Genomic DNA, 25,730 nt, shown 5'->3' on the forward strand with positions numbered 1-25,730 from the left:
TACGCTCAGTGTATGCTTAAGTACACACAGCGTACTCTCTTTTGGCCCAATTTTCAAGTTTGGTCCTTAGACATATCTTGGCTCTCATTATCCAACCCAAGGACTATAATTGACAAAGTAATGATAAAAGAGGGTTTTGACTATAATTGGCTCTCATTCTCCAACTCAAACCGTCTCAGCCAGGTACAACCATCCTTGACCCTGGGATTGAATAATACACACAGGATGATCTTCCAGATAAGGATCAAAAAAATCCAAAGAGAATCCGGAATTTCAGCTGAAGATCTCCAAAATTCCAAATCGTGACCACTTAACATTAAGGATCCCTTACAATAACATCAACCAATACCGACTTATAATCCAAAATATACACTCCTTACATGTAATTCCAACCGCCAATCTAGTACCTGACTTACCTATCATCCAAGAACATGGATCCTTGATCACATCACCAATATACATACCATATCAAACCACATGCACACTACCGTGCTGACAATCTGTCTCCAAACACCGCAACCAACAATCCCCATGCTAGGTTTACATCCCAACACTGAAATTCATAAGCATGATCACTCATCCTCTGAACCCGGAAGACAGAAAGGGAAAAATTGATGTTATTGATAGCGACATACCAAACCATCAATCAACCATTCTACTTCCAATTGCAATCCTTAAACTGATCATAACGGTCGATCCATCCTTAGGTTCCGCGACTCGAATGCACGGCCTTGAGCAAAACCCTCGAGACCTCAAAACCAACAAGCTCACCTAGGTTTGTACCATCCAATCCAAACCAATTTCGCCACTGGGGCCAAGTAATTATCAGACCCATCCCCATGCCTGATCAACCATAACTAAAGATCAACAAATACGAAGCTACCACCATGAATAATGGTATCAAACCATGCTAATCTCCCCCGACCAGACTTTAGAATCCCCAAAAATTTCCTTGTTTCGAGTATGGATCATGTGCTTCTAGTAGTACGGTCCCAATACTAACTTCCCCACCTATCCATACCTTCCTCAAGAATCATGTAACATCCCAAGTTTTACCATTTGTAGTCCCTAGGGATGGAAGTCTAAAGCCATGAAGAGCCTAAGGGCTAAATTGTAATTTTGGGACTAGGAAGAGTACGTTGCGCATACATAAGGGTACGTTGAGCGTACTAGGGCGTGCCCTAGTACGTTGGGCATACACTTGTGTACGTTGGGCGTACTCATAACAAAAGGAAACCCTAATATCTCGGGTTGGGGGCTATATAACCATCCTTATGGCTAATTTTCTCTCCTTCATCTCAGTCTCCATCCTCAAGAAACGTCCCCAAACCCTAGTTCTTGTGTGTGAGAGTGAGTTGGTGGGTATTTTGAGCTCTTGAAGGCGAAGCCATTGCAACAAATAGTTGAAGAAGAAGATTGGCTTGTAGATTTGAAGTTGTGGTGTGCCCTAGAATCTCCAGAAGGTAAAAAAGCTTCAAACTTAATGCTTGTAGGTCATAGATCTAGCCTTTCCAGCATTATGGAACCATTTCTTGTCCCCAAAACCCCAATATGGTGCATGATGCATTTCGGACGAGATAATTTGTCCTTTATGGACCTTGAAGAGGTCTTAAGTGATACAAATGAGGTCCCAATGGCTTAAGATGTCCCATGCATGTTGTAGAAGGGTCTTAATGGATTATGACCTTGGATTAAGAACTTTCTAGACGTCCAAAGTGACAAAGTTCGAGACTTTATGAGTCCTAAGCACATTTGGTCACTGGATCTGGAGTTTGGGCTTAAGTGCTTAACCCATTAAGCACTTATTAGGGTTTTAGTGAAACTTTACGTACGCCCAACATAAGCTTTTGTACGCCTAGCGTACTGGCTTAATGACCCCGTTTTCTAGTCAATGCGAGACTCGTGTATGCCCCGCATAGCCTTGGGGTACGCCCAACGTACGTCTTCTGTGTGCTTTTGGTGATTTGGGCTTTGGGTTTGGTCTACTTTTTGGGCTAGTAGGGTTTGGGCCTTGCTAGAATTTATAAGTAGATATGTTTTGGAGCAGTTTTGGTGGTAGTGGATCGTGGGGTTAAGCCTAATAAGGAAGTTGGGCCCAATTTAGTAAATTAGGCCAATAATGGGCCTTGTATAAAGGCTATCAAGGTTATGGACTTGGAATTGGGCCTTGGCCCAATAAAAGAGAATGGGCATGATGGATTGAGTGGACCCTTTGCCAGAATTGTTATGTTGTGTAATGACTTGGTATTTATTATGTGATAGTTCGGGATTTCCAGTGAGATAGCGGTTCGGGAGTTCATTTCTTCAGTTCAGATCGGCGTTGCGAGGTGAGTTATCCTCACTATATCAACATGGTCTAAGGCACGAAGGTCGGCCCTTTCTCGGATTGTATTTTGGTTTTTTTTAATTGTTTATTAATCTGCCAGATCTGCATCCTGGTAGTTAGGATGGTATTATGTTAGTGACCTGTTTTAGGTCGATATCCTAGTATATAGGATGATGCTATGTTAGTGACCTGGTTTAGGTTGATATCCTGGTATATAGGATGATGCTATGTTAGTGACCGTTTAGGTTGGTATCCTGTTTAGGATGTTACTATGCCATACGATCTGCTAGATCGGTTTATTTGTCTATGGACTGTTATGTGATTATCTGTTATATGTGCACATGGTTGTTTGATTGGGGTTTAGGTTAAGGCGAGTCTTACTTTGTGTTGTAGGCCAACATATCCAGGGCGTACCGGATAGACTGCAGACTTGGGAGGGTACATAGTCAGGCCGAAGGCCCATGTAGCAGTTCGGATAGGCTGAAGGCCTCAAGAGGGCGGTCCAGACATGCCGAGGCTCGGAGAGTGGGCCAGATAGACTGAAGGCCCGGTGCGGGCGATCCAGTCAGATTGTAAACTCAAAGAATGGACCAGGTGGACTAAAGGCCCTGCGCGGGCGGACCAGTCACATTGTAGACTCGAGATGCATGGTTGTTCTGTTTCTTATATGTTTATATGATATGGTTATATCGGTATGGAGTTGGTATTTTGGGGGTAAATCACTAAGCTTTCGGGCTTACAGTTTCGGTTTATTATTTAAGGTTCAGCGGATGATCGTGGGAAGACGAAGGCGTGACCGTACACTTCCTCAACCGATGATTATGATTTCTGGGAACTCTGATGTTTAAACTATTTTGAAAACAAATTGTAATAACTGAATGGTTTTATACGGTTTAAAAAGTTTTAAATTGGCTCGAATTTTATGGATGTCACAAGTTGGTATCAGAGCCTTGGTTTGAGTGAATTGGAGGAACACTTGTGTGAATCCAGTCTCAAATCAAGGAAAGGATTTTAAAATGATTTTTAATGGTTTTCAAAATAAGTAAAGGAGGATACAAGTGTACGATCAGTCGGAGCTAGTAAGTAGACCCCAAAATACCATACAATTATTTGATATTGTGATATGATAGAACAACATGCTAGTACTAGGCTAGGAATCCTCAAGAATTGCATGAAAGAATTGTCTGATTACATGATGCCTGCTAGCCTAGGCTTTTCCTTATATGAGATTAACATCATTAATGTAGCTTATTAGTGTATGCGTCACGGTTATACATAATTAAGATCTTATAGCCTTAGAATGTTTGATTTGGCCTTATGTTCTGTTCTTGTTTGATTGGGAGCTTAATGTAGGATTGGATATTTGGAAGTCTATGGGGTCCAGCGTTATGTATGGCTAGCATACACTAATGCTGCAGGGTTGGTGGAAGTTTCATAGATGGGTGGGTTGTGTGAGGCCGGGAGGCTAGTTATGAGGTATTTAGCATTCCTCTAGGAGTGAGGATTGAGTGCTCACTATGATTATGTATATTGTTAGGGTGTTGTGATGATACTTAAGACAAATATGGTGTCACACCCCAAAACCAAGAACGACAGAAACGTTCTGGGGCGGGGGACGTCATGTACAGTATCACAACAATGTAAAGTAGTAAACAAGCAACAACATCATCCATTGCATTAATAATATAATTATTATACAAGTGTTCTGTCAAATTTTGATAAACACTAAAGCATAAATCAAAATGAATGATGAGCCTTGAACAAGCTCCATCTTCCTTTCTCCTTGCATCGGTACCTATCTATGATGACCTGAGGATACAAGTAATTTTGAAAGCGAGTATCAGCTTTGAAGCTTGTGAGATCATAAGTATTTTAGTGTCTTAATTTGTATGTAAGAATTTGTAAGTTTATGAACTATAAGTATAAAAATGTTTGTAAACTGTAAGTATAGAAAATGTTTGTGAAACAACTGTAAATGTTTGGAAAACTCTAGAAATCCCTATGATTCCTACTTTTATATAAAGGTGTCTTCTACCAAGACTTTACTGTTCTCAATGTAGTCTTCTACCAAGACTTAACTGTTCTAAATGTCCGTTTCTTGTAAAAGTGTGTAATTTTCCCAAGTGTAACTATCATTATCAAAATATAGTTTTTACATTAAATGTTTAAGTGAAATGACCACTAAATATATGTAAAGGGAAAATAAATGTAGTACTGTAGTTTTGTATTATAGGAACTACTGTTGTACTAACTACCTTAAACCGGATTTCTATTAAGGCATCATGTGATTAATTGCACCATACTATCGACTGGTAACAACGACATACGAATGGTCGTAAAACGGAATGACGTTTGGCACCCGCAGACCTGCAGGTCCGGCTGTAGCTAGCAGCAAGGTGTAGGATAGTCAATCCAGTATAGATCTATACGCAAACTCACGCTCTCCCTCCAAGAGAATTCTGGCTACAACTCGGGTCATGACATTTAAGGCATGCTCCGATACAGTGGATCACAATTATTAACGTATTCATGTATATGTAATGTAATGAATTGTTCTAGCTGTAATGTACGTGCTCTCAACCTAGCAAGTATAGTAATGTAATCGTTCTAGTATCGTTGTATATGTTATTCTCTAGTATAGTTGTATGTGTTCTTCTCTAGTATAGTTGTATATATATATATTCTTCTAGTAGTAAGTATTGACTCATGAATGAACTGACTCATAGTATGATATTGTGTTCTAGTAATAGTTCTAGTATCTTCCTAAACTACCCATGTGGTAGTTTACTAGTAATCTAGCCGGTACGTATGGACATGGATGTATACCCTTGCTACCCAAGGCCATGGGATGAACTGGAAGGACCTTTTATGACTATAAATGTACACATGATATATAACTAATATTTAAAAGACCTTCGGACGAGTACCCGATATCCCACCAGACCACATCTCAAGCGCGAAAAGGAAATAGGGTGGATAGCCTTCCTAAGTCTTTTAAACATTTCTTATATAACTATACATATAGAGGCATGCAATTTATAATATAAAAGCATAAATAAGTTTTGTAAAACATTTGAAACATAATTATTATCTTAAGAAAAGATCGACTTGATGTCAATCTATAAAACAATTTGAAGGCATGGGTTTGATAAAACAGTTTATTATAAAGAAACATTTGTTTGAAGCACAATTGTAAATAAGTTTGAAATGTAATATACAGAGTAAAATGTACAGTGTAATAAAGAATTTAAAACATATAAAATGCTTATAAAAATCATTTGAAGAAAACTGTTTGGTAAAACGGCTAATGTGTAGTAAATCATTTGAATGTTGCATATTAATCACATGTGATTGATATAATAACTAGCATAATTCTACTTATTAATCACATGTGATTGATATAATAACTAGTATGATTCTACTTGTATCCCCCCCCATAAAACATTTAAAACTAGTTTAAAACATTATTTAAGGGGTATGAACTCACCTGTAGTAAGTGACTGGAATTGAACGGACTGTTATCGTAAGGAAGGATCGGACAAGTGCCTGGTGTCAAGTGAAGACTTTATACACACACAATGATCCTAATTACATATGAATACATATGTATATAAATAACTAGTGATTAAAACACTAATTATACAAGTATAAACATTTTAACGCGGGGAAAACACTTTTGGTCAAGTGCTAGGAGGCTAATGGGTTGCAACCAAGGAGTGCAAAGCCTCTAATGGGAGTTTATGGTCTAATGACCATATGCTTTGGAGTTTACGGCCCAGGGGAGTAAACTCCTGGCCATAAACTCTCAACAAGGTCTCTAAATGAAGCCTATCATTTATACAACTAGTTTGGTGAATTGTTTCAAGGCTAAATCAAGTGTTTGGGCTTCCTATTAACTCCTTTGAGGAGTTTACAGCCCTGGGACCATATCCCATGGAGATTACGGCCGTAATCTCCCTTGGGGCAAGGTTTATGGTGTTTTCAAGTCTCTAACACTTCAAGGTTATGATCTATGTTGGGTTCTAGGCATAAGGAAGGAGTTAGGGTGTCATTTGACCCCTTTACAGGGGTTTACGGCCCAAGAACTTGTCTTGGCCGTAAACTCCTTAATACTTGTGATTCCTTATGTTTTCTAGGCTTTAAACACTTTAGGGTACATGTCTAAATTCAAGCCTAAGCCTTAGGTAGTGTTTGTGGCATCAAAACACCCCTAACTAGAGTTTTCGGCCCATGAACCAGTTGGCCATGTGTTTGCGGCCGTGAACACCCCTAGGTGTTGGTATTTTGATTGTTTTGGGTATTAGACACATCAAGGTAATGTGCTATGGTATTCTCTTGGCTCAATGAAGGCATTTAGGGCATTTTGGCAACCAAAAATGGAGTTCACGGCCCTGTAACATCCTTGGCCGTGAACTCACTTTCACCATTGATTTCAAATTGTTTTCTTGTCCTAAACATGCAATGTAGGCTTCTAGTTTGAGATCCGAGGTTTTAAGGGACATTGGGACACTTTTAGCCCTTAAAATGGAGTTTACTCCCCAAGTGTTCTTGGGCGGTAAACTCCCTTTTGTTATGAAATTGATGTTTCTAAACACAATCTAAGCTATATAACATAACTAGATCGAAGTACTCACAATTTGGGATAAAAACCTGAAGATCCGTGAGAGAGAATTTTGACTTTTCTCTAAATGGAATGTAACAAATGAACCAATTTGGTTCAGAATTCTATTTATAGTCCTGAGATATTTTTGGCAGAAAATATTTTTATTCCTGAAACGAACTCTAATGTCCTAGAGTATTGGAATAACAGTGTTGCACAAAACCCTAGTGCATCCACTCTCCTAATATCTCCTTAAGTGTAAATCCTAAAAACAGTCGAACTTATACTCGAAGTCTGAATTTTCACTGTAACTGTTCTACTTCTATTGGCTTGATATGGTTTGTTTAGAATGGAAATTTCAGGTTGTCACATATGGGTAGGTGTGGAAGGTAGTATGGGCTCGTACTACTGAAAGCACATGACCCATACACCTAGCAAGGAAGTCACAACCCCTGGGGTTTAGTTGGAAGTTGGTCCCATGATTATGGTATGGATTATTCGAGACGTTTTGATACCAGATCCGGATTAGGATTAAGAGTTGGCAACCAAGATAGGCCAGTATTGTTAGAGGATCATTTCAGGGGGATCATCTAGGAGTAAGTGATCGAGATCGTTCAGGGATAGATTCCGGAGATGATTGGGTCTTTTAAGACCACCATGGTTGAGTATTTTGTTGAGCGCTATGCAACCTTGCGGAGACGGCTGCTGTAATAGCTTCAGCAGCTGTGACGATGGCAGGGGGAGGATCTGGTTGAGCTTTCCAGTATCGAGACTCGTTGTTGGGACATATTATGATGAGTAGAGGACTGTAGTTACTGGAGATCAGGGAGATGTTCTATACTTGTTGCATTTAGCGGGTTGAGTGGGAGAGACTGGCACATGAGTTTCCAGATTTGAGGCTCAGGGGTTTGCTATAGGTTGTAATATGAGTTGCGGGGACTCCGAAAAGAGGTGATGATTATGTTCAGCTGGGTTGAATGGTTAATTGATGGATTGGACTGTCGTTTTATAGGGAAAGGATTGTGCCCTTTTAGTTTTTCGAGCTCGAAGGAGTGAGCAGGCTTGTAACCCCAGGATCAGGTTGTATTCTAGCTTGGGGTCAGTTGGTTATAGGGACGGGCAACATTGTTTCAGTGCTAGTAAGCGTAGGTGGTTCGATGGGGCATAGGTATTTTGTGAGGATCAGGTTGCCTTGGATCTCTTGTATCGGGCGGTAAGGATTTACTGTGTGACCTATTGCAGTTTCGGGATTGTAGACTAGGTCTTGGGAAGTAGTTTGTAGCCCAGGTTAGGGCAGAGGTTGCTTCAGCTGTTGCAGTTCAGCTATAGATGTTTGATCGGGTATGTGAGTCAGGGTTCGAACCGTGAATAGAATGATTCTCTAGCCCGAGGGTGAGAAACATGTTTGGAGCACCTTTGGGAAAAGGGGTATTATGTGGGAGGTCTGCGGATAGGGTCCCACAGAAGGGTTATCCATCATTGTCAGGATTCGGTGGTTCTAGCAACCGTTAGTGATTGACGAATGAAAGCACTAAGGGAAGTGGTTCGTCACCGAGGTATTAGTTGGAGCATTTATCTTTTGGTCTTCAGGATATGAGGGTAGGGTCATTCAAGCATTAGTGATTGTTGGTTTCACTGGGATTTTGGAAGTGTTCATTTGGTTATTAGAAGAATGTGATCAATTGGGAAAGAGTTGGTTGTCATCGGATCGATCGTTGGGAAATGAGAAGGGTTGGGAATTCTCCAATTTCCATGTATTGTGAAGACTTAGTCGAATCTAAGTGGGGGAGAATCGTCTCGAGATATAGAAGCAGGAGCGGTATTGAAAATGAAATAAGTCTCGCATCATTGTCAGGAAGGAAGACAACCCAAGTGGCTGTTTGGTTTGAGGATTGTGTGAGTTGGGAGTTCGGTAAAACTCCCCAACATGTTTATCATGTCTTCACGGTGGTTGATAATAGAATTTGGGGAATCAGGTTGGAGTTCTGGTCATGATTTGAGTTTAGTTCGAGTATTTCGTTCGAGGGTGTGCTCAACTCTGAGTTTTTTTTTTGGATTGATAGATTGGAGGTTTTGTTAGATGTCAGGAATCAACAACACTTTCAGCATGGTTGTGCGGGTTATTTAGCGTATGTGGTAGATACGCGAGTCAGGGAGCAGACCATGGATTTATGAGAAGGTGAACGATCGACATGAGGCCTAGGGTTAGGCCGGGGTTGGAGTCCACGGAATGGATCAGGAGTTCGGAACCCCAAGTGGGTGAGAACATACTGCATAAGAGACATCACCAGGAGGGGTGTTCTAGGGAGATGCTCAACAATTTAGAGCGGTCCAAATAGATTGAAGGCCTTTGGGCGTACCAGTAAGGCCGAAGGCTCGAAGAACGGTCCAGACAGGATGAAGGCCCAGAGAGGCGGTCCACACATGCTGAAGGTTCTGAGAGTGCTGAGGCGGTCCTGCTCTATACAATAGTCCAAGATACCCAGTGTGGGCCGACAGAAAGTCGTACGCACGGAGGCTCAGGAGGAGCGGTAGGGTTGAGGCGGTAGGCCAACAAACCCTGATAGTTTCAACTCGATGGTTGAGTTGATTCGACATGTTGGTATTTCAATCTAGGGTTGAGGAGGTGCCCCTCAGGATTTCGTGTTACCAGGGATGGTAAGGAATGATTTCGAGGATGAAATCGAATTTAAGTGGAGGAGAGTTGTAACATCCTAATTTTTATTTTGTGTAGTCCCTGGGGATGGAAGGGTAAAGTCATGAAGAGCTCAAGGGCTAAATTGTAATTTTGGGACCAGGAGGAGTATGTTGCGCATACATTAGGGTACGCTGAGCATACTAGGGCGCGCCCTAGTACATTGGGCGTACACTTGTGTACGTTGGGCGTACTCATAGCAGAAGGAAACCCTAATATCTTGGGTTGGGGGCTATATAAACATCCTTATGGCTCATTTCTCTCCTCCTTCTCAACCTCCGTCCTCCAGAAATGTCCCTAAATCCTAGTTCTTGTGTGTGAGAGTGAGTTGGTGGGTATTTTGAGCTCTTCAAGGTGAAGCCATTGCAACAAATAGTTGAAGAAGGAGATTGTCTTGTAGATCTGAAGTTGTGTTGTGCCCTAGAAGCTCCAGAAGGTAAAAAGCTTCAAACTTTATGCTTGTAGGTCATAGATCTAGCCTTTCTAGCATTATGGAACCATTTATTGTCCCAAAAACCCCAATATGGTGCATGATGCATTTTGGATGAGATAAGTTGTCCTTTTTGGACCTTGAAGAGGTCTTAAGTGATACAAATGAGGTCCCAATGGCTTAAGATGTCCCATGTATGTAGTAGAAGGGTCTTAATGGATTAAGACCTTGGATTAAGAACTTTCTGGACTTTCTGGAGTTTAGGCTTAAGTGCTTAAGCCATTAAGCACTTATTAGGGTTTTGGTGAAACCCTGCGTACGCCTAGTGTACTGGGTCAATGACCCTGTTTTACAATCAATGCGAGACTCGTGTACGCCTCGTGTAGCCTTGGGGTACGCCCATCGTACGTCTTCTGTGGACTTTTGGTGATTTGGGCTTTGGGTTTGGGCTACTTTTTGGGCTAGTAGAGTTTGGGCCTTGCTGGACTTTCTGATTAGATATGTTTTGGAGCAGTTTTGGTCGTAGTGGATCGTGGGGTTAAGCCCAATAAGGAAGTTGGGCCCATTTTAGTAAATTGGGCTAATAATGGGCATTGCATAAAGACTATCAAGGTTATGGACTTGGAATTGGGCCTTGGCCCAATAAAAGAGAATGGGCATGATGGATTGAGTGGACCCTTTTCCAGGATTGTTATATTGTGTAATGACTTGGTATTTATTATGTGATACTCCGGGATTTCCATTGAGATAGCGGTTCGGGAGTTCATTTCTTCAATTCAGATCGGTGTTGCGAGGTGAGTTATCCTCACTATATCAACAGGGTCTAAGGCACCAAGGCTGGCCCTTTCTCAGATTGTATTATGATTTTGTTTGATATGTTTATTGATCTGGTAGATCTGCATCCTGGTAGTTAGGATGATATTATATTAGTGACCTGTTTTAGGTCGGTATCCTGGTATATAGGATGATGCTATGTTAGTGACCTGGTTTAGGTTGGTATCCTGGTATATAGGATGCTACTATGTTATTAATCGGTTAGGTCGATATCCTGTTTAGGATGTTGCTTTGCTATATGATCTACTAGATCGGTTTGTTTGTCTATGGACTATTATGAGATTATCTATATATGTGCACATGGTTGTTTGATTGGGGGTCGATATCCTGTTTAGGATGTTGCTTTGTGTTGTAGGCCAAATACCCAGGGCAGACCAGATAGACTGCATACCCCGGATGGCACATAGTCAGGTCGAAGGCCCGAAGATCGGTCCGGATAGGCTGAAGGCCCCGAGAGGGTGGCCAAGATGTGCCAAGGTTTATAGAGTCGGCTAGATAGACTGAAGTCTCGGTGTGGGCGGTCCATCCAGACTGTAGACTCAGAGAGTGGACCGGGTGGACTGAAGGCCCGGCGCAGTCGGACCAGTCACGCTGTAGACTCGAGATGCATGGTTGTTCTTTTTCTTATATGTTTATATGATATGGTTATATCGGTATGGCGTTGGTATTTTAGGGGTAACTCACTAAGCTTTCGGGATTACATTTTCAGGTTCAACGGATGACCGCGGGAAGGCGAAGGCATGACCGTACACTTCCTCGATCGATGATTATGATTTTTGGGAACGTTGATGTTTACACTATTTTGAAAACAAATTTTAATAATTATATGGTTTTATACGATTTAAAAGTTTTTAAATTGCCTCAAATTTTCTGGATGTTACAAATCATCCCGGATCCTCCAAGACCTACTCATAATAATACTTCTGATACTTGCTCAACAACAAACAATCGCGCTTAAATACTTCCTAGGCTCTCCTAGGATTTCCACCCACCTCCCTTGCAATCAGCTGCTGAAGAACTCCAATCAATGTCAGCTAACCACTTCATGAATACAATTACATTCAACAAAACTTAAATAATCTTTCGACTAAAGGACCCAACGCTACAACGGTTGGACTCAGACAAGAATTATGCAATAAGGACGAATCCTTCACTCTAAGGTTATTTATTCTTCATAACTTGTAGCTTAGTGTATTCATTAGATGGCCAGCTCACATCAACATGAGTCCCACAAAGCACAAAGCAAGTAGCATTCGAGCAGTGGAGTTGACTAGCACTAAAACATAATAAAATTAGACGGATTCTCATATGAAATTTCTGATCTCTATCTCCCAGCATCTCGGATACACACTAGCATACTCATACACTCTATTATCACTTCCTAGAGGAAGGCTAAACATATTGCGACTGGCCGACTAACCCCACATAACTCATCCTACCACCAACTGCCACACGACCCTCCATTGGTGCCAGATAACTATCACATGAACACTATCACATATTAAACAACTTAAACAATCTTAGGCTAAAAGTTTCAATCCTACAATGGTTATACTTAGACAAGAGCTGCACAGCAAGACCAAATCCCTTACCCTAAGGCCATTTAACTCATACAGTATGTGACTTAGCGCATTCACTCAATAGTTAGTTCACACCCAAAAGATTCATACAACAATCAATAAGGTATTCTACAAGAGATAAGGCATCATATATCAGGCAATTCTTTCGTACGATTCCTGAAGATCCATATCCTATTACTAGCATGTTGTTCTAACATAACATAACATAATCTTAAATAAATTACTGGCTCCGGCTGATTGTATACATCACATGCTCCTTTTTTATTTTGAAAGTCATTTAAAAATCATTTTTAAAATCTTTTTCCTTAATTTGAGATTGGATTCATACGAGTGTTCCTCCAGCTTACTTAAACCAAGGCTCTGATACCAACTTGTAACATCCTAAAATTTTAACAAATTTAAAACTTATTAAAACAACCCATTTACTAATAAAAGTGTTTACAAAACCATCGAATCCAAAACATGATTTAAAATGAGAGTCTCCCAAGATCCAATCAGTTGTAAAACCAATGATGTGTACGGTCACGCCTTCGCCTCGCCACAATCATCCGAGGCACCTGAAACAATTAACTGAAATTGTAAGCATGAAGCTTGGTGAGTTCCCTAAAAATACCAAAACACGAACAAATAACATATTCAAATAACAACATGTATTGGGTCCACAACTAAAAGATTGGATTACCCCTAAGCTCACAGTATGAGTCTGGCTTACCTATCGGGCCCATAACTCATATCTTGCTTACTCCTGAGCTCACAACATAAGCACCAAACATAGTATAGAAAAACTCGATCGGAACTCGGGTGTTATAAGTCACCAATATTCAATGATATTTTGTCAGGAAAGACACCATATATTTTTTTCATAATGAATGGAAACAAACATAAGTTTGGGTATTAGCTTACAGATGTAATATATCTGATGTTTGGGCATTCAATGACACCATACAGAACCAAGAGAAAAATTCTTCTAGAGAAGACAAGAAACCGCATATAAGGATGTGGAACATGCTTTTGGAGTTCTAAAGTTGAAGTGTCACATAGTAGAACATGTGGCACAACCATTTGAAATATAAAATATACAATATATTATGTATGCATGTATCATAATAAATAACATGGTAGTGGAAAATAAATAACGAAATATTGCAGAATATATGCCAACAAAGCCCCGACACACACAATTTCAATTAGGTTCAACAAAATATTTGCATAGAGTCGTTGATATTCAAGACACACAAAAACACTGGCAACTTTGACATAACTTGGCGGATCATATCTATGGCGCTAATGATAATGATGCGTAATGTTTTAGAAAAAAAGATTATGTATTTTGTTTGGTCTTGTAATGTCTTTTTTCAATTTAGATGTTATGCTTTTATTTAAACGATATGTATTTTAATATTATATAATTTATTTTTATAAATATTGAGAAAAAAGGAAATAAGAAAAAAAAACACTAAAAAATGACATGAAAACTAAAGTGGTGTAAAGGCAATTTGTAACATCCCGACTCCCAGGTATAAATTTAAATTGTTTTATATTCATTTTGACAGGGAAAATTGATGAGTTGGAAGCTCCAACTCGTCGAGTAGAGATCGAGATGGCCGCGTGAACTTTAGAATCAACTCGACGAGTTGGAGGACCCCAACTCAACGAGTTAGAGCTGAGTGAGAAAACCCTAATTTTCAGGGTTTACACCCTATTTAAAGGACCTTAAGCCCTTTATCCTACTCACGAGCCTTCTCCACCATCTCATTCAGGGTTTTGCACCCTGTAAAGCTCACAAACTCTCGGATATCACCCCTCAACATGGAATGATATCTCGTCCTCCTCATATCCTCGTTTGTAGCATACTGTGGGATCAATAGTGCTTGTTCTCGAAACTTGGCGCTGATCCCCGCCACATCCTCGGTGGTCTGCTGGAGCTCATGAAACTCCCTCACTAACTGTTGCACCTCAATGGGTGGTGCAAACTCTAAATTAAAACGCCTGGTGAACTTTGCCCATGTCATCTCAGCCACACTGGTTGCTCACACCTGGCTAGTCACCTCTCCCCACCAATCTCGGACTCAATCCCTCAGCATACATGAAGCAAACCCCACCTTTGCCGCATCAGGGCAAGAACTCGTGTGTTGGGCGTTCTCTATGTCCGCCACCTAACTTCGGCTAACAATGGGGTCCCTAACCCCGAAAAACTTTGGTGCCCCACACGCCTTGAACTCCTGGAACGAGGGAGTTCGGGCCCCAACCTGACCCGTAGCAATCTCGGCTCTAAATGCCCTGAGCCTCTCCTCTATGATCTCCATCATACCTTCCTTGACCATCCCAAAAATCATTGGGTAGCGTCAAGGATGCCCCTCATAACCTCGGCTGCAATAAGCTCCCGCAGCCTCTCATCAATGGGCTCGGTAGTGTCACCCGACCCGGATCCAGATCCTGATCCCCCTGCTCCAAACCGTGTCACCACCATACTGTACAGTAATGCCACAAAACATAATGATCAGGATGTCTAAAGAGGGGATCCTCCCACACTTGTTCTCCTTATAGTTTCCATATCTAACGTTGGTTCGAGTACAGGTCCTATGCTTTCAGTAGTACGGGCCCAATACTACCTTCCACACCTACATGTACCTTCCTCAAGGCTCTACCTGATAACTCTAATTCATCCCAAAACAAATCAAATCTCACAGACTACCACATATCTCAAATCCTAGGATATCCTAAGATTTCCTCCATCCATATCAAACCAGAACTCAATCATAACAGGTTGCCTTATGCATGCAAATTATACACAGAACAGGATCAAATAGACTTTCGAATAATAGACTCCACCCTAAGACCACAACTAGACAAGGAAATGAAATAAGGCTAAATCAATCATTATAAGGCTATAAGACCCTAGCCGTATACAATTTTGAAAGCATACACATAGCAAGATTCATACGATTATCATAACTCACATATCAGTATAACATGGCTAACATACTAGGGGAACTACGTACTTGGCTCGGCCGATCGTGCGCATTGCAATCTCCTTTTTTCTCATTCTAAAAAGTTTTTAACTTTTATTTTTTAAAACAATTTTACGATTTCCTTAGTTTGAGTCCTGACACACCCGAGAATATGCCCGAATCCCTCAAACCAAGGCTCTAATACCAACTTGTATCATTTTTAATAGTAAAAAACATTTCCAATAAACCATAAAATCTCAAGTACATTTTTTTTTTCAAATTCATAACATCAACAATATTATTTCAAACATCAGAGTGTCCCATAAAAACGCCTGAGAGAGAGTGCATGCCGCGCCTTTAAGCCATGTCCTTGCCCTTAGGCTCAGATGTAGTTGAAACAAATCCACAAACTGTAAGCTAATGCTTAGTGAGTTACCCATAGCTTACCCCATACAATCCACATAATCATATAATCATATTAGCTATAAAAGCTACATAAACCACATAAGCCATGCATACAACATATAGGGATGCCTTGGGCTCGTCCCTAGGGTCTTACTCCAGGATGTCATGGGCTCCCCACATAGTCTTACACACCTAAGTGCCATGGGCTCTCCCATGGTCTTTAATAGGAAGGTCATGGGCTTTCCCATGGTCTTTAATAGGAAGGCCATGGGCTCTCCACATGGTCTTACATCCGGGTACCATGGGCTCTCCCATGGTCTTTAATTGGAAAGCCATGGGCTCTCCACATGGTCTTACATCAAGGTGTCATGGGCTCTCCCATGGTTTTCCATACAAGCATACCACATATACAACTACCATAATTCCTAGCTCATAACCAACTATCCTACCACATAATACAACTTCAGCTAGTGTACCACATATCATAAAATGGGCCGGCCTTGGTGCATTCGACCCATTGGTATGGTGATGAGACTCACCTCTCGAGAATGCTGAACTGACAAGATAAGATCAGATAAGTCCCAACGCACAGCTCTAACTCAACTGCCTAATAATCATCATGTGGTTAACTTGTCAAAATCCTAAAATACAATAAATACCCTTAAATTCAACCCTGGTCAACCTTGGTCAAAGTCAAGGTCATCTGTCAAGGTCAACAATCCATGTTGACCCCAACTCGTCGAGTGTATCCAACAACTCGTTGAGTTTCTTCAGAGTCCATACAACCGAAATCCCGAGTCAACTCGTTGATTTCCTTAACGTCCAAGGGCCGAAAACTCTAAATCGAAATCTCTTAATCAGCTCACCGAAATCACTATGGATCCCGAAAACGGGAAAACCCTACCCGACTCATCTAGTTGGCTAAGCAACTCGTCGAGTCCCTTCAACCCTTTTTGTGTTCAGTCCTTTGCAGTGGGATCCAAGGCTCCAAACTACAGATCCAACCCCTTATAGTGTAGTTACCACGTAAAGTTGCAATCTTTACGTGCATGCAAGGCCTCACAAGGCTAAAACACTAAAACTAAGGTTCCTACAAGGTTTTAGTGCATGGAAAGGGCCTAACTTGGATAAAGTGGGCAACTTTATGTCAGTGAAGACCTAGAGGTGTCCAGATTTGGAATCATATCCTTATGACAAGTCCAAATCCGAGTATGACACCCTTTTTGCACCAAAAGTGACCATATTCTTCCATAAGATGAGATCTAAGCAAGTAGAGATCAAGGTAGCAACTTTTTACCTCTAAATGGATGCTAACAACAGGTAGATGCCGGATCCAAAGCCTTATCCTCACTTCAATCTCTTCAACCTTCAAGTTTCCTTCCAAAAAGCACTAGATTCACTCTCCAAAGCTCACACACACTCAAGAAAGCACCAAAATGCGGCTAGGGTTTCTCTCTGGACTGTAAGAACAATGAAAGAGGCTACAAATGAGCCACAAGCTCTTTAAATAGAGTACAAACCTCTGAAAATTAGGGTTTTCCTTTACAACACCTACTCATTGAGTCGGGGCCTTCCGACTTGTCGAGTAGGATCTAAATCCCGCATCCTCATAAATGATCTCTACTCGACGAGTTGGAGCTCCCCAACTCGTTGAGTCTTAGCAAAAAACCCTAAAAACTTAGAAAATTAAATGATACCTAGAACAGATGTTACAATTTGGTCAAGTTATGGACTTAGGAGACCATGGAGGGGTAAAATGGTCTTTCACCCTTTTCGGGAGTTAATAAAGGAGTTTTATAAATTGTTAATTAAAGATGATTATAATATATGTAGGCGGAGTCTAGATCGACCGTTGAGTACGAGACCTACTTGCTTTGCTTATGATGTGAGTGTTCTCTCTATACTTACCTGAGTGGTAATTACTGTGCGAACGGAGGGTTTTATCTGAGTTATTGACCAGAGGGTCTTATGTGTTTATATTGAGTTATGTGATATATTATGCATTTTGTCTTTGTGATTTATGATGTATATTATTCTGTGCCTTATTGATTTATGTGATATATTATGCGCCGATGTAATTGTACACACCAACTAGTTGATTTGTGTTTTGAGGATTATGGGATACTGAAAAATAATTTATTGTCTTGTCATCTTGTGTTTGAAACAATTTACAAATTTGGTTTGAGAAATGTTAAAATGTGTTTTTGGTGTGGATTTAAAAATGAAAATTTTATTTAAAAATTTAGAGTGTTACACAATTCCTACCTAAAATTAGGGATCTCAAAAACTTTCGTGGGATCCCGCTCCCGTGAGACGCAGATTCCATACAAGAGAAATTTTAAAAAAAAATCGGGGGCGAGGGCAGGAGTGAGTTTAAACCTCGTTTTATTTTCGGACTGAGGATGAGAGTTGGTATTTCCGTCCCGTATCCCATGCGAGCCCGTTTATAATTTTAAATAAAAATATATATTTAATATAAAAATATATATAGACAATACATTGTCTAATTTTAGGGTACCTTGACTTTTTTCCACTTCATATCATACGACGATACGATAGTGAACTCGTCATATATTTTTGGACATGTCGTATATTTTATTGTAATGTTAGATTTGTCGTATTTTATATTTGTAAGTTTGTTGGATTTGTCGTTTTGTAATGTTGGATTTTTAATTTTTTTAGTTGTTAGAAAAGTAGATTTTAAGCTTTTAAAGTTATGAAAATAAAATTTTTAACCCATAATATAACAAACTTTTTTAGTAAAAAAAAGTCAATTTTATGCATATAAAACAAGGGAATGAAGGCGAGATCAGATGTGATGAAGGTATTTAAGGGTAGGATCGGGAGCTATGTAAACGGGATATCAGAGCCGGCCTAAGGGGTGTTCAAGGTGTGCTTAAGAACAGGGTCTACTAAAATTTAGAGCCCATTTTTTTGTTTCAAATTTTATATTAGGGTATTTTCAGTTTTTTGGTCATGTACGATGTATTAGAAGCAAAAGGAAACGATGCAAGGACAGTGAGAGAATTAGAAATTAGATGAGCGGGAATCATAAACGTTTGGGGAAAAGGAAACGATGTTTTGGTTATCGATAATGATGATTACGATTTAGGCATCGGGAAGACAAGAACAAGTTGACGATGGTTGGTAGCAACGGTGTTCTACTCCACAATCCTCGATAATAATAAGGATATGAGTCCTATTTTGGACACACCACTCTATTAAACACTAACCTAATATACCTAAGCCAATCATTACCATTAATAAATTATTATTTACATTGTTTTCTGAAAAAAAATGTTTTTTTATCTCTCTCTCTCTCTCTCTCTCTATCTCTCTCTCTCTCTCTCTCTATATATATATATATATATATATATATATATATATATATATATATATATATATTTCTTAATTCCTTGTTCATAAATCTTAAAAAATTAGTGAATCGGAATTCATAGCCATGCTTCAAAAATCTAAAGCAAACTGAAATCAGAAGTAAGGTTTCAAAAATCAGAATCTTAGATTAGGTCTAGGGACGAAATCAAAAGGTCTTATACATTTTTTTTTTATCTATCTGGTATATTTATGATGTTTAGAAGTATTTATTTGTTCTTTCTAATTATTGTTTTCTTGAACTCACAAAAATTGAAGAAATAATCAGCCTACTGATCCAACTTTGAGTTTTAGAAGTTTTTGATTTAAGATTTTCTTGAAGTGTAAAAAATCAAAGGTATTGGACATTTTGTTTTATCAATATGATAGACTGATATGTTTCTTATATTGTGTAGAAGTAAACTAGTTTTTTTTTCATTATTATTGTTTTATATTGTTTGAAATTTATAAGAATTGATGGAACAATCTATCCATTTTCAATCTAGCTTTAAGGTTTAGAAGTTTCTACTTTTAGATATGTCTCCACTCTTGAAAGTTAGAAGGCAAGTTCTTGTTTTTCTTTCTGATTATAACAATCTGATTTTTTTTAAATAGTTTTTTTTCAGAGGAAAGAGGTGTTATAGTTCGCATTTGAGTTTCAATGATTAATAGAATGATGGTTGTTTTGGTGTAGAAGCAAATTTATTTTTTATGTATTTATATTAAATGAAATGTTAATTCATTTGGAGTATTTTGCAATAGAATATGAAAAATTATAATTGGTTTGCTTAAATTTTAGGTTTTCTATTTTTTAGGGCTTATATTTTATTAAATTGCACAAGACCTTCGAAATCTCGGGGCCGTGCAAAAGATTTAGGAACAGGGACAATAACTGATTTCAAAGGCGGAGGTAGAGGCAACTATTTCAGCACCTGTTGACATCCCTACTTAAGATGGTGTGAAAGAAAGAAAGCTTAAGTTAAAATCAGCATCATTTTAGTGTCGCAAGTATAAAAGTAAAAAAACTTTGTGCAAATATATAAATTTTCGAAACCTTTGTGGTATTTTTACAAAAAATAAAAGTTATATTAGTGATGGTATCGGAATATTTAGAAAAGGAACTAAAACCCTAACCGTCTTTCTCTCCTATCCTTCTGCTGTCCCCTCTGCCGTCACCGGCATCGCTCCCTGCCGCCGTTCTTCCCCTACTTTGTAAACAAACTGAACACTCAAGTTTCATACAAGTGGAGGTAACCATTTAGAAATTTTCTTTGAATCAGTTGCTGATTGGTTTTTTGTAATTAGGGTTTAACGATTTTTGTTGATTAGGCCAGACAATTCATTTGGAAACCTAAAGAGCTTATTTTTTCAGTTGTTAATTATCAATGTTTATGCGTTTTCTTATTAATGCTAAGTATCTGTATACGATCAAATAGTCGTCTGTTTCTTCAATTCGATTCAAAAGACTTCCTGTTCGTAGGATACCTGTTACTAGTTTCAAATAAAATGTTCCTGCGATACAAATACGAATCCTTTCTTTGAATCACTTTATTTTGTCGAAGCTCTCCATTTCCAGTGAGTTCGTAATCAACGGTAATCGTCCCTGTAGTGTGAAGTAGGTTTCGACTTAACTTTTTTCTATTGTAATTTGTAAACACTGATTAGTGATTACTTAACCTAATTTTTGATATGCACACTTCTATTCCCCTTTTGCGATATTGTCTTGTTTAAACAAGTAAACAGAAGTGCTTCATTATCTTGTTTCCATTCTGATCTAAACATTCTTAGAACAAAGATTAACGGAAAGAGACACAGCAACTCATGTAACTCTTCATTTAAAAGTAGTCAATCAGCTTTCTGCCTTATTCACATACATATTACAACATATATACATACACACAAAACTTTTACACAGTATACTGTTTTCTCTTATCATTACATTAAATCATCACTTTTGTAAATCACGAATCCCAAATCTTGAATTTTCAAACAGGTGAATTTTAAAGACAGTAGAAAATGCAGAATGATGAGGTTATATGGCAAGTTCTCAGGCATAAACACTGCAGTTATATGGCCAAGTAAGTCTTGGGCAATTTTGTCATTCATCCCATTTTTAATGTATTAGATTTTTTTTACTTTAACTATTTATTTTATCAGAATTACTGCTGGAATTTTTTGTCGGAATGAGTACAATTTAACTGGAATTTGTAACCGAAGCTCATGTCCACTAGCCAATAGTCGTTATGCAACCATCCGTGATCATGATGGTATTTTTCTAAACCCTAAATCATAAGGGTAAAATTGTCATTATAGTAAAATTATCAGTTATCATTAGACTTGTTTTTGGTTAAACTTTCTTTTTTGTAGGAGTCTTTTACTTGTATATGAAAACCATAGAGAGAGCTCATATGCCAAACAAGCTATGGGAAAGAGTGAAACTCCCTCGCAATTACGAAAAAGCCCTTGAAATCATCGACAACAATCTGGTACAAAACTTTATTTATATCCTTTTGAGTTTCTTTAAAATGAAAATAAAAATAAAAATTGAATTAAAAAAATCAACAGATGTATTGGCCAAAGTTTCTTGTACACAAGGCAAAACAACGGTTGACTAAAATGACACAAATGCGTATACGCATGAGGAAGCTTGCCCTTAAAACAAGGTCTTTTAATTTTTATTTTTTATTTTAAAAAAATATCTTATTTGTTCTGTTTCCATAATTATAATTAACCAAAATATATAAAACTTTTATAGGGAAAAGATAATGACAACTCCAAGAAAAGAAAAGAAGAGAGAAGCTAGAAGAGAGGAAAAGGCTGAAAAAGCAGCAGTATTAGACAAGGTTACATTTTATTTATTTTAAACTTGTAAAATGTTTTTTTTTTTTTTTTTTTTAATAAAATGTTTTCACAGTTTTAATAATTAATATTTCTTTTTTCCAGAATATCGAAAAGGAATTGTTGGAGCGTTTAAAAAATGGAACGTATGGTACTGAGATAGTTAATGCTCATGAAGAAGCATTTAATAAGTTTATTGAACAATTTGAGGGACCAGAAATGGATGTTAACGAAGAGTACGAGGTTTGTTAGTATAATTTATTTTTTCCCAAACTACCCTTTTGTTTTTTTTCTTTTATTATAAATATTTTCTGGAAAACAGATGGAAACGGAATTCGTTGAAGGCGAGTATGAAGAGGAAGATGATATGGAGGATTACAATGGCCTTCCAACCGGTGATGATGACGATGGTAAGTCGAGGGCGATTTTGTAATTTTCTCGGGTTGTTTTATTAATTATTAATTAAACTTTAAATGGATTAGTGGATGATGGAGATGAAGATGATGATGATGCTGATGATGCTGAGGTGGCAGTGGATAGAAAGAGGGGAAGGAAAGATTCGAAATATGCTTTGAAGAAGCAGGAGAGAGATGCTAAGAAGAAGAAAGGAAGAGTACTTGTTGAGGTAAAACTGTTAAAACAACAAATTACAATGTTTATTTTTTTTCACATTATGTGTAAAAAAAAGTAAAGTGTAAATTTTTTTTTTTATTATTATTTTTTTTTTAATTTGGTGATTTGATAATGATGATGTGTGAATTTGGTAGGTTGAGCATGAAGATACAGAAACAAGGCAGAAGGCAATTTTATGAGTGGGAGACTTTAAAAGCTTTTAAATTTTGATGCTCTAAAAATTATGTTAATGCATTCGTGTTGTAAAAGTTTTGATCTCCTTTTACTTTTGACATTCTTTTTTCTTATTTTTAATTAATTCGTAGGATGTTTTTTCTTTTATCGAGAGTTGTGTTTTTTTTTGAGGAAATTCGAGTATTGTTAAAGTAATTGATGATCGAATATTCTATAAAATACTTGAAGTAAAGATTGTATTTTTTTTTGTTGGGTGTATATGGCATGTAGCTTATAGAAGTTTTCATGTTATTAGCTATTAAGTAAAAACTCGAAAAAGAAAAAAACTTAGTTCGATTGTAGGCTTTTAGCTAAATCAAAAAATTCCAAATCTAAACTACAAACAAAAAATCTTTATAATTTTGCAAATTGATTTAATTCTCCTTCTAAAAATAATAAGTTATTTTATGTAATTTAAATCATAAGTTATTTTATGTAGTTTTATTTTAGCTAATTTGGTTTATCATGTAGATACAATTAAAAGATCTAGCTTTTTTGTTAAACTAGTTCAAATATTTTTCTTGTGGATCACTAGTAAAAGACTAAGCCCTAAGCTTAAACTCAAATGGTTTTGTTGTGGGCTTGTCAATTCGGGTAGTACTTTTGTTGTTTTGTTGAACATTCACATAAGTTATTTAAAACTCAAATTCAAACCGACTTAATTATTCTTTTTAAAAATCAATGGTGCCGTTTAAATAAGTTATTTTATGTGATTTTTATATGTTTTAAAAGATTTCACCTAATTTTGTTTGAAAATATACATAGAAATAAAAAAATACAGCTTTCAAAGACTATATAAACCCTAAGCTCAAACTCAAATGGGTTTGTTCACTTTTTGACTGCATAGTTGGTTTGTATATTGCTAATATTAGATGTAACTACTTTATTAAAACTTGTATTTTAGATGTGTCACTTTTGGGTTTCAAGTGCACATTATTTTATTATAATCGGGTGTTACATTTCATATGTTCAAATCAAAAGTTTTAAGCTTTGTTTTGTACAAGGTTACTGGTGGAACTTTTGTAGTTTACTAGTTGGAACTGGCAACGATTCTAGATTTTTTTTTTTTTTAATTATTATTATTATTTTTAACGGGGGACATGAGATGCTTATTTTTATATAATATTTATGTTTAAATATTTTATTTTTGGATTTTTTTTTCATAAACCTTCAAGTAGTTAGGTAAGCCTGCTAGTGTCGATATTAAAACTATTTTCAAGTTTGGTCCTTATTTCAATTTTTTTTTGAATGACATACAAATATATATTAAACTACTTTAAAATTATTCCATCTATGTTTACAGTGAGACTTGAACCCTCGTCTCCAAAAAAGAAGGAAAACACTAGTTACCGCAAAGCTAGAATCCTTTCGGCGGTCCTTATTACAATGTAGATTTATCTTTGGCATCTATTTACAAACTAAACTAACCAAAAATAGTTATGTAATTTTCTATTTTGGAGAATTTTGTTGATATGTTTGTAAATTTTTATATTTATATCTGCATTCGTATGCAACTTCAAGTTATATATCCTTATAAAACTTATAAACTCATGTATATAACAAAATACTTAATTTAATCATGACTAGTCTTTAAAAAATTATGAACAATATTTTTATTATTAAAAATCTTTTTTTTTTTGAAATGACAAACTAATGTATTCCTAATAACTATTTATGTCTTCAGTAAGGCTTGAACCCATAACTTTTCAAATAAAACTTATAATAGTATAATATTATCCTTCTACCAAAAAATCCAAACCATATCGGTAGAAATATGGATGTAGCCACTCAATAACAAAGTTATGGTTGATATATATTTCATGAACTGGACCAATAATATCAACTAATTGAACATAGTTTGGGTCCCAAATTCAAAATCCAACATTGAGCTACCATCGATACAAACATATTCATCAACCAAAATCCATTGTCGACATTAATAACTACTTCCAAGATGTCCATCGACAACATAGTTAGGGCCGATGGATAATCAAAGAGGAAGAACAAAATTGAAATTAGTTTTTTGGTTACAAGTGATCTTATATGTAACTGAAGGACTAGATAATGAACAATTTTTTTTAGAGGAAACTAGTTGTAGGTCTCCTAAGCTGATTGTGAGAGATTATTTATATTATTTATCAATTGATTAAGAATATGCAATCACTGGGTTTTGCTAATCGATTATGCAAGATATGGATCAACAAATAGTATGGTCGAGAATAAACATATCGTGAATAAGTAGATTGATTACGAGAAAGATTGCAAATGAGTATTTTCGTAATTTTTTTATAAATTAATTTAAATATAACTTTTTTAAATTTTGATTAGAGTAATTATCAATAAAATTAGTATCTTGATATATATATATATATATATATATATATATATATATATATATATATATATAAAAGTTTATACGTTTTATAAGGATATATATGTAATTTGAAGTCTTAAAAAAATATAGATGTAATTTTGAAAGTTTACGAGGATATAAACGAAATTCTCCATTTGAATTTTATCAAGCAACCCAAAATAATAATGTATTCTCCTATTTCATAGCAACCTGACCAAAGTATGTTGCTATGTACTTTAATTGGATGAATTATATTTTTTGCTTATTTAAGAGGGTGTTTGAGATTTCATCTCAAAGCAACTTATTGAATTATTGTTTTTTTGAAAAGTCAATAAATCAAAAAAAAATATTTGACAAAAAGAAAATGACTTTTAAAACAAGGGGATTTTACGAAGTTACAATGTGTAACTTTTCTAAACCCTTTATGATTTTTTAAGTTGTAAAAATCAATATTACCTTAAAATACTATTAAGCTAAGACAAACACTTTTGTAAAAAACA

General features: G+C 37.1%; 1 protein-coding gene across 1 annotated transcript; it reads left to right on the forward strand.

The window, feature by feature from the left end:
• The first annotated feature begins 20,295 nt into the window (after window positions 1–20,295).
• Window positions 20,296–23,085, forward strand: LOC145008174 (MAK16 protein-like protein). Its single transcript, XM_078966797.1, has 10 exons — window positions 20,296–20,443; window positions 21,187–21,271; window positions 21,351–21,460; window positions 21,561–21,679; window positions 21,759–21,856; window positions 21,949–22,036; window positions 22,137–22,274; window positions 22,354–22,441; window positions 22,514–22,656; window positions 22,799–23,085. Exons 2-10 carry the CDS (start codon window positions 21,210–21,212, stop codon window positions 22,841–22,843), a joined length of 891 nt encoding a protein of 296 aa, XP_078822923.1. The 5' UTR covers window positions 20,296–20,443; window positions 21,187–21,209; the 3' UTR covers window positions 22,844–23,085.
• Window positions 23,086–25,730: the final 2,645 nt, after the last annotated feature.

The sequence above is a fragment of the Lactuca saligna genome, chromosome 8 (genome assembly GCF_052625555.1).
Source record: "Lactuca saligna cultivar CGN05327 chromosome 8, ASM5262555v1, whole genome shotgun sequence".
Taxonomy (NCBI): Eukaryota; Viridiplantae; Streptophyta; class Magnoliopsida; order Asterales; family Asteraceae; genus Lactuca; species Lactuca saligna.